Genomic DNA, 10,554 nt, shown 5'->3' with positions numbered 1-10,554 from the left:
CAATCAGCTACTACAGATGACGTTGACATATGTGTGCTGACGTTAGCAAAGGTTCTGTCTAGAACGACAGATGGTCTCACCATGTGGCACTGTCCACTCCGTTGTTATGTAGAACACATGATTGTGGACGTAACGATAACGACAGATGTGCCATTGATGCAGGTATGTGAGAACTGACGACAGCAAACTTTCTCAGAGGTTCTCTCTCTAGAACGACAGATGGTCTCACCGTGTGGTCGTGGCCACTCCGTTGTTATGTAGAACACATGATTGGAAACGCGACGATAACGACAGATGTCCCATTCATGCAGGTATGCAAGAACTGACGATAGAAAACTTTCTCAAAGGTATGTGGTCGCGGTCGCACCACTGTTATCCTACTGTACACGTAACAACTGCGAATGCCGAAAGGTTTGCCGTGGTTGTATGCGCCTCTCTGGCGTTACGATACGATAGCACAGACGCGTGCAGCCAGAAGTCGACAAAGATACTGGACAAAGGACAAGGGCATGTTTCGTCGCGGAACCTCTATCCATTCACCCCATCCACGCTGATGAATCAGCCAGCTTCCTGCATAACTGCAAATCAACGTTGCTACCTCATTCGAGAGGCTGTCGACGTCCGTTTCTCCTAGATCCCGTGAGTTGACACACACGTCTACGGCGAAACACATGGCGGTAATCACTCGACCCCAATTTAATTCTTTCTCCTGCAGTACGGTTTCAAGCACACGTTTAAGTCCGTCTATTGTGTTGGGTGCATTGGACGTGAAAATGTAGGTAATATTTTCCCATTCCTCCTCATCTGAAATCTTATCTACCAATCGTAATAGCTTTGTATATGCGGTCGAGTCTGGCCGACGCCGGTGTTCTGAAAACGCGCGAGGCGCTTTGTGATGCAGTAAACAACAAAACACGTCCTCCGTTTGAGCTTTTACCGCATCCATCTACGACAGATTCCTTTAGCCTTTTCGGCGCGCTTTCAACTAATGAGACACAGCCGAGTGACGCTGGTCTTTTATTCCTGTGTACCGCCACAATAGACGGCCAACTTTCCCGCGCTTTTTTTTTTAGACGCGGCACCGCAGGGCGACGCTGACCTTTTTACCCCAACCTGCGTGCTGAATACACGGTACCGTAAGCAAAATAGTCAAATTTATTGCAGTTTTCAGATATGTCCACGTCGATCTATAAACTAAAGCTTTCGATAACTTAACGGGGATGTTCGAAACCGATAATTTGTATACGATTTCACACTAAACACTAGAAACACACACAGAGACATACATTCTAAACATTGAAGCATTTTATTCGTGAAAAGTCTGTAATCACAATTCACACTACAGAGCACTATGCACGGTGCTTCTTCTGGATCATGTGTCTGATCCATGAATGAACAATCGGTAATCTCAATTCACAGTTCAGAGTACTATGCACGGAGTTCTCTTTCGATCATGTCACGAATCCACGGATGAACACTCCCAGACTTGTCGTTGTCGCATCCGCCCTCTTTCTCCTCTTCACCAGTCTCCTTCTCCTGGTCTGCGTCGATGGAGCGCTGCATGTCTTGACGCCACTCTTCGTATTTTTGCCGCATGGACTCTAACGGCGGGACCTGCTCTTGCTCGCAGAGGTACACGGTAAGACCAACAAAGTCTGCGTATACTTTCCTAAACAGCATGTTCGCCAGACTGCGGTGACCGTATTCCCTTAGTTCGTCGTCGTGCAAGAAGAGGCAGGGATGGTGTCTTTGACTAGGATGATCGACCTGACATCCGTAGCAGTCGGCGGACATCAATCAGCCAAACGTCTCGCGGTACCGGTGTCCACATATTTCACGGAACACGTTACCGAGGGCCTCCTCATCCACAGGCAGGTCGGGCACGTTGTCGTTACCGCCACGGGCCATGATGTTGTCAGTCGTCAGGGCTGTGTTGGACCTCGGCTGTTTTGCTCGCTGTCGACAGAGTTCGACGCAGGTTTGTCTCCGCAAGTGGGACTGGTTTCTCGCCGGTTTCTGTTGCCACTTTATACACTTTTCTGCCAGACACCCACAGACCGTCCACCAATCGCCGTGAAGTACGTCACCTACTTCACATGCAAAGTACATGCAGACCAATCGACTACCCCGGATCCACCAACGCTTGCCGTGCGGCCAATCAGCTACTACAGAGGTTGACTTTAACCACGCCCACGACAGATTACCCAGGTAACCGGGTTCAAAAGTGCACACTGACCTTTATCTGACCTGTAATTTAGCTCATTAAGCTACATTCCTGCATGAATCTGCATACCCTTAACATAAATCTGCATACTCGTTAACATAATGACGGTGACCTCTGACCCGCACCGCCTCGCACCGCCTGCACCGCCTGAATAATGTACATCAGCGTGCTGACTACATACTACTAATATACCATAAATTGTTCCCAAGAACCACCCATTGTTTCTAACGTTAATATATCCAGACTATCAGATTCCTTCCCAGCATTCACCACAATGAACTTGGAAAGAAAATTTAATTACATATTGACTTGTGACAACCCCTACATGCTATACATGTACATAGGGATATATATTAAAGACTGTATGGATATTAGAAACTCCTCCAACGATTGTATAAGTTGATACCTATCTCATACTAGCCACCCACTTTTGTATTAGATTAGCCTTATGAAAATGTAGTTGACATGTACTTACTTACGTTAGTAGATGCCATACTTTGTACACTGTACAATTGTTGCGCAATAAAGTTATTGTATATCACAAATTATTTCAGATTTACCACGCAATTTCCAACAAACAACACATAGTTTCCATTAACCACACATTTACCCAATATATATCACACATTTTACAAAATATTATATATATATCACATATTGATTCCAACAAACCAAACATTGTTTCCAATATACCATACATTGTTTCCAAATAACACCATTTTTCCAATATGGCTCATATTGTCCAATATTTCACACATTGTTTACAATATATCACATATTGTTTCCAATATACTAAACATTGTTTGAAATATGTCACACATTGTTTATAATATATTACACATTGTTTACAATATACCACACATTGTTCTCAATATACAATACAGTTTTCAATAAACCCTACACTTGTTCCAATATACCACACATTGTTTACAACAAATCACACGGTTTCCAATAAACCACACATTGTTTCTAATATATCACACAGTTTCTAACATACCAAATATTGTTTCCAATATACCGCACATAGTTACCAACATGCCACAAATTTTCTAATATATCACACATTCAATTTGTTAAAAGCACACATTATTAAAAAAACACATTGTTTCTAATGAACCACACAGGTGATTAACAGGTCCATGAACAAAACTAGTGAGTTATTGTCTTTTGTAACCATATATGAAACATTATAACACCAAAAATACGCTCGTTAGACTGCCACATGACCAACTGCGGTGTCAAGCCAAATACATGATCCTGCCAAATACAAGACTCCGACACTACTTGGGGGTTTCCCATATACCTGCAACAAGGGTTGGGACGGAGGGGTTTAGTCGTGATGTGGGAGACTAAACCAAACCTAACCCTAATCGTAAGTCTAACCCAGGCCTATGCCTGAACAATGGTCCAAACTCTAACTCTAACTCTAATACCAACCCTAACCCTAACTCTAACTCTAATACCAACCCTAACCCTAACTCTAACTCTAATACCAACCCTAACCCTAACTCTAACCCTAATACCAACCCTAACCCTAACTCTAACTCTAATACCAACCCTAACCCTAACTCTAACTCTAATACCAACCCTAACGCTAGCCCTAAACACATGACCTCTCACGTTTGTGGCACTGGCACGTCAACTTCAATTGGCGCAACACGGGAAGCAACCGCCGCAGCATTGGCTAGGAGCTCCAGGTACCGGGTCCTCATGTCGGTCAGGCGGCGTGAGCTTGGTCTCTCTGCCCGCCTCTGGCTTGCCCCGAATCTTAACCCTAATCCATGTGAGAAAAACAAGATATATTATAGGTAGGCGGATTGATTTAGAGGTTCTACCATATATTATTTGCTGATGTACAATGGATGCAATCAAGTCAGACGTGACATCATCATCAGTAGAATCCAGAAACAATTTTTCAGGAAAGTAAAAAACAAAGTTAAACATGAATGCATCAGTCCCTACTTCAAGTATCTCGTGTTGGGATAGACCCTCAGACCATCCACGTGCCCCCCTGCAAACTGCATTAGGCGCCGGGGAACGCACCGCAGGCACAACCGGTAGCGCTGCTCGAACAAAATGATCAGGCTAGCACGCTTGAAAATAATGTGGAGACAAAAAAAAAAAAACAATTTAAAGTGATGTACCATTTATAAGAAAATATCCTCACATATCATATTTACGGTATTTAATTTAACACAAATTATATATATATATATATATATATATATATATGTGTGTGTGTGTGTGTGTGTGTGTGTGTGTGTGTGAAAGCTCTATCCTTCGACAAGGTTTCGTGCCAACACTTTATAATCAATGACCTTCTGAACACAATATGTTATTTTGCTAAATGTATCATAGAATGCTGACTCAAATCAATATGTATATTAATGCTTGCACGGTACCTGGAGCTTCCAGAGGTTCTTCCAGCCGGCGTCCGATACCACACCCAGCGTCTCTCCCATTATCGCAATGAGCAGATTCGCCATCAGCAGGAAGGAGAAGATGAGGAAGCTGACAAACAAAATAACCGCCATGATGGGATTGGGGGCCTTGTTTAGCACTGCGATGTCCTCCACCCCTATCGTGAGTTTGAACAGCGTGAAGAAGGTGCTCCCGAAGTCGCTGAACTGTTCCAGGTCCTCTGTGGCCTCCTGAAACGTGACGTAAAATGCTGAAAAACAGATAGATTTGCGTTAGCATGTCACAAAACTGTCAACCTTCACTTAACCTCGACGGAGGCCGACATCGTCTACCAGATACCTTTGACCCAGTGTTGACGTCACACTTCAAGGAAGCCACGTGACAAGCCTCACTGGGTTAGTCTACTGAGGAAGACCAGAGTGACTGGTCGAAAGCTCTAGGTGAGAGAACTTTTTGTGTTGGCTTAAAAGATTTAAATTCAAACATGTAACTACCAACACAGATAGACTTTCACGATAGCATCATCATCATCATCATCATTCATCCTCCGTAGAGGTGGAGCATACAAAATTAGTTCGCCACAACTGTCTGTCATACATCACTGAGAAAAGTTCATGTCCCTCCAAGCCAGTTTCGGTTTCAATAAGCATAAATATAAGACATAAAGCTTCCTATTTATCTGATCTGATCTGAATCTGATCACTTACCTGTGGTGTATCCAGCCAGGCATACGAGATAGACCAAAAAGAATCGAACGACGTCTTTCATGAGAATCTAGGGGTAAAAGCAAATAAAACACCAACATGCTTTTAGTCCCTGAAGACGATAGTTGAATAACCCTAATTTGTAAACTGTGAAATGATGACAGTTCACTGCGCCATTACAACAATAACGTCCAGTCGAACATCAGCACCAAGGACAGGAACAAGTACTTAATACGTTAAACTTAACGTTCCTTCCCTTACCTATGCTGTATAGGGCAACGCCCATCTCCGTTTTGCTAGACCTTGGGTCACACATATGTTCAACCAATACAGCTGGGGACTAGTCCACCTGAAGTGTTGTGTTTAGCTCCTATACTCTTTCCTAAATTCTGAGTGGTAAGTAGAGAAAGTAGTATGTACCATTACCAAAGTCTTTCACAAGCTACCAAATGCAAGGAAAACACTCTACCCTGTAGGCTATTTGCATCGGCTATACGTACGTACCCGGTGAATAATGATCGTGAAGGGCCCCAGATGTTCACTCCCTCGAGAGAAGTACAACATTAACATCCAGCCGAACACAAGTGCAATGGACATGACCACATCCTCACAGGGCAAGTTAGCCAGTCGGAGTATCATTAAAATTCCCACTGCAATAACGTACACAGCACTGTAATAAAAACAAAATCGTGTATCAGTTTTTCTTTATCTTTTTTTGGTTTGGTAAGTTGGTTGATTAAGATTCAGACTTAAGAATGTTGGTAGCAAAATTACTTCCTGCAAACGGCCTTAAATGGTCAATGCAGAGTTCAATAAATTAGCAGAGCCTCCATCGGAAGTGTTAATTAACTCATGATCATCCTTCAGAGGTTTGTGATAATCTATCTTACCTTACAAAACGGAAAGGTCCGTTGCCGATTCCGTAGCCGAATGCGTTGAAGAAGATGTATGTGCGTGTCTTCATTGAGTAATGCTTTTTCATGAAATCAGATCTCTGAAACAGATAACGACTCATTACAAAACCGAGCCACCGACGCATAGGCAAAATTATTCCTGTTTCAAATTTGTAACAGCACTTGCCTACCTTGGCTGGCTCGAAGACAAAAAATCCCAGTACAAAAGTCAACGACGTGATCACCGTGAACAACTCCCCGGCGCCACGTGCCCGGTGCCCCGGCGTGTTGTACGACTCCTGAAATTATCAAAACGTTCATTGCCTTAGTTAGAAAGGTTGTATGCTTGGATAAATGCTTGATATTTGTGGTTTAGTGCCATAACTCTTGACTTTGGATGGATTGTCAAGGAACTTGATATGTTCTTGACCTATCGAATGTATATTTTCGGTTTTGATATCTCGTGTTCTGAACATGTTGGGATCGGATGTCTTGGTGGCAGATAGTTTAAATAGTTTAATGCGACTTTGAAATGTTATAACTCAAGATGTGTGGTATGTAGGAATCGTAAGTGATGATTGTCATAATCAAATTATGATTGTACAAATCAGGAGCTAATTTGCATAATCGTTGTGGAAATATTTACATCGCAGGTTGAATTTGCTCTAACGTAACTGGTTGTTACTCCGTGAAGGAGGTCATGACCTCCGGACGGAGTATTGTGGGTAGCCGTTTTTTTCACTATCAGCTGATTGGTAAATAGACAAACAAGAAAAACTTACAAACACGGGTACTTTTTCCACCACTGTGACCGTGACGTTGTCACTGACGTTCTTTACCACATCCTGCAGTGGTCTGTGATAGCAGCACGCGGTAAAGATGATGATGTGAATGGAGTAAAACGCAGCAAACGCCCAGAACCACCATCGCACGCACCTCCATTTCTTTACGAAAAGCTGTTTTAAAGGCGTGGCTTCGATCATTCTGGCAGCCTGAAGGTGCACCGATTACAAATGATTACAAAAGACGGTTGGCAGGTGACATGCTCCAAACAATGAAAAGTATTCGTAAATAATTTTATCAAGTTCGTAAATGAATGAATAGCAAAATTCTTTGATCACAACCATTTATTTTTCACGAGCCGACGTTTCGATGACCGTCTGTCATCTTCATCAGGGCAATTCTGACTGGTTTAATGTGCACTGACGCTAGATGTTACTTGGTGCACTAAAGATGTTACATATTCAATGAAAAGCATTGATTAACTGCTTTTTACACTCATTATACAGTGTTATTCGTGTATAATGACCCATTTACATTATACAGTGTTATTCGTGTATAATGACCCATTTACCTTGATGTTATCGTAGAGCCTGTACACGTCGCTGAAGACCGCAACTTCCAGGAGACTATATCCTTGTGGACATGTGTCGATCTCAGACAGGTCGTACAGACACTCGGACACAGGGCCGTACTTCCACAGGACGTGGTGCTTAGGGTTGTTTTCTAGCAGGAACTGGAACATCTGCAGATGAGCAGAATACACACGGTTTTTCCGACACTTGGACACTGGTTCGGACTTAAACAAGGGCTGGTTCTTACAGCTGGGGTCTAGGAGGACCTGCTACATCTAGATTCCAAGAGGTCATTGATCAGATTAAAAAATCAGAGATGGCAGACTTCACCACCTTACCAATGTTGCTTTGTGACCATCTCCACGAATGAAAGCATTAGCACTGAGCCACGAGGACAACACCTACCTCTACCTCTAAATTAATCTTGTTGACTGGAGTGAAGCCTTTGAAGTAAAACCTATTTAATGCTCATGTAAGTTAAATCTGTAACTCCATACGCTACGATACGCATTACACAATCAGGATCAACTATAGTGTGGATGTTCCTACCTCCAGATTAGCACTAGCTACTGCCAGCTTGACCGGAGTGAGTCCAATCTTGTTCTGGACCTTCTCCAAATCCAGTGCGTTATACCGCTGGTTAAATTGATCCTGAGTAGATAGATACAGTGTTTATAGGTTTATGATACTACAATAGAGCCTATATACTCCACTCTTACAGGTAATTTTTGAAAGCCATAAAAACGCGAACTTTAAGCCATGTACCAGGCTGGGATGTTTTTTGTTGTATTTTGACTTGACTGTTACTGTGTTAGTATGATGCACCATCGCAAATGAGTTTTTGTTCGATTTTCAAAAGATGCATAAGAAAGTTCGAACCTGGTTGATTTCACCATTGTCGAGTTGTTCCCTGAGTGTTTCCAATTGTTTCTCCACCAGTTCCAGCACCAGTTTGGCCATGGAACAGTCAGCGTGTTCCATGGTGGCCAGCACGTGTAGAACTGTGTTACCTACATGGACGGTATAACAAGCAAACTCAAAACTATGTCATTGGGTTAGCATCAAACACATCCCTTAAACACCTCTGCAACCTTACACCACATATACAGTCTCACGCTCACACACACATACATACACACACACTCTCTCTCTCTCTCACACACACACACACACACACACACACACACACTCTCTCTCTCTCTCTCTCACACACACACACACACACACACGTGGCACACACACACACACATAAGCACACACACACACACACTCACACACAATCAAGCACGCACACTCACGCGCACGCCACTTTACAGGGAGCATAGACAGTACCCTTTGAGTCTCTGTTTTCCAACCTAGCGCCGTTTTCCACCAGATACTTGACAATGTCGTCCATACCCAAACAGGCAGCGAGTGAAAGGACATACTCCCCTGCAAAGTAAAGTGTAGGAATATAATGTTACTACTGTTATATATTTCACAGACCAAGCGGTCTTGTCTCACGGCATCATTTTTTTAATATGACGAAGCAGAATATACCTAGTTAAGTTTTATATAATAGTTAGACCCAGCCATCCTTGTTGTTTAAAAACAGTACCGAAAGTAGTGCGTCATTAGAACGTACTGCGCCTGTGCAAAACCCGTAATGTATTGTGCAAAGCACTTCGGCAGACCTTATTGTTCAAGGTCATTTTCACGTATTTAATATTGTGTATGAGCTTTCAGATTTGTCTAAAAGTCTGCAACAGGAAAAATTCCGACGCAACGTTGAACAAACATCCTACGAAATCCGGGCATCGTGCAGTCGCAGTATATCCTATCGCCTTACTACTGAGGAAAGACCACGCATTTCGTGATAAAGTCTCCCGCTTACCGTAGTAAAACAAGACGTCCTCCTTCTTAGCCCGGTACTGTGAGAATCTTGTCCCGGTGCACTGCGCGTTTGGGTCCGCCCCGAGGCTCACCATCTTCTTGACCAGAGTGAGGTTTCCGTTAAAAATGGCCAGGTGCAGCGGAGACTCTCCTGAAAAGGTAACATAATATTCTCACAACGCATTACTTTGCACTGGAATCCCAAACGTGTTTGAGTTGGTATGCCCCCTCCCCCCGGTTAATCACCGGTTAATCCTTATCCAGACCACTTATTTCTATTCAGACCGAAGGACGGTACAAACTCGGACGGTACAAACCTTACGATGGACACCGAAACGTAAGGTAAGAGACAATCTGTATCTGTATCGGTATAGCCGGTGTAACCGTCCTTCGGCGTAACACACCAGCTTTACCGACAATATTGGTTGTGTAAAGGAAAACCCTTATATCCCAAACTACAGTATCATGCAAATAGAGCAAGTTACCAATACCATTGTCATATGAGTGGCGGCGGGTCATGCTGGCATAGCCTGGATGTTTTTTCAGAATCTTCAGTGCACGTTTCTCGTTATCCTGTAGGACTTTCTCGCACAGGTCATCGAAGCTGTAACCTGCGTTTCAAAAGAGATGTGTCTGCCATTACAACTTATATGCAGCGACTATATAAGTTAGTAATGCCTCGTTTTTCATGGGTGGCCCATTCAACTTTGCCAACTTGTTTTTCAATGGGGCCCTGACTGCATAAAGTTAACCTTCATGTGTAATAAAAGAAGTAAACTTGTGCCATTATTGTAACAGAGGGTTATGAAACATATGCAACAGTAAATTAACGAAACAAAAATACATGTGTTACATACACGAAATCATGATTAAATATCATTGCGGTGGATAGGTAAAATCATTAAGTAGGTATTGAAACCGCTTTACAATTAATTTAGAAATTGTAAATCACCTTCACCACTTGGTCTAGCGGCATCACTCTGCACAACTTTCGGTCGCGTAGCGGAAACACTCGGTACAGCACGTTCCCTTCTCTGCACAGCTACCGGTTGCATCTCGATATCATCCGGTCCAGGTTTTGTCGT

At 43.0% G+C, this 10,554-nt stretch overlaps 1 protein-coding gene across 1 annotated transcript; it reads right to left on the bottom strand.

Moving 5' to 3' along the window:
* Positions 1–3,763: 3,763 nt before the first annotated feature.
* On the bottom strand, positions 3,764–10,524 carry LOC109486980 (transient receptor potential cation channel subfamily V member 6-like). The gene is made up of 15 exons (XM_019790899.1): positions 10,422–10,524; positions 9,961–10,080; positions 9,471–9,620; positions 8,930–9,028; positions 8,477–8,607; positions 8,147–8,248; positions 7,597–7,767; positions 7,025–7,234; positions 6,434–6,541; positions 6,240–6,343; positions 5,854–6,019; positions 5,353–5,419; positions 4,627–4,895; positions 4,187–4,317; positions 3,764–3,998 (listed from the first exon to the last, which is right to left on the bottom strand). Exons 1-15 carry the CDS (start codon positions 10,522–10,524, stop codon positions 3,869–3,871), a joined length of 2,061 nt encoding a protein of 686 aa, XP_019646458.1. The 3' UTR covers positions 3,764–3,868.
* Between the last annotated feature and the right edge of the window lie 30 nt (positions 10,525–10,554).

The sequence above is a fragment of the Branchiostoma belcheri genome, unplaced genomic scaffold (assembly GCF_001625305.1).
Source record: "Branchiostoma belcheri isolate BF01 breed outbred unplaced genomic scaffold, Haploidv18h27 scaffold844, whole genome shotgun sequence".
Taxonomy (NCBI): domain Eukaryota; kingdom Metazoa; phylum Chordata; class Leptocardii; order Amphioxiformes; family Branchiostomatidae; genus Branchiostoma; species Branchiostoma belcheri.
This window is presented reverse-complemented; position numbering and strand designations above follow the sequence as displayed.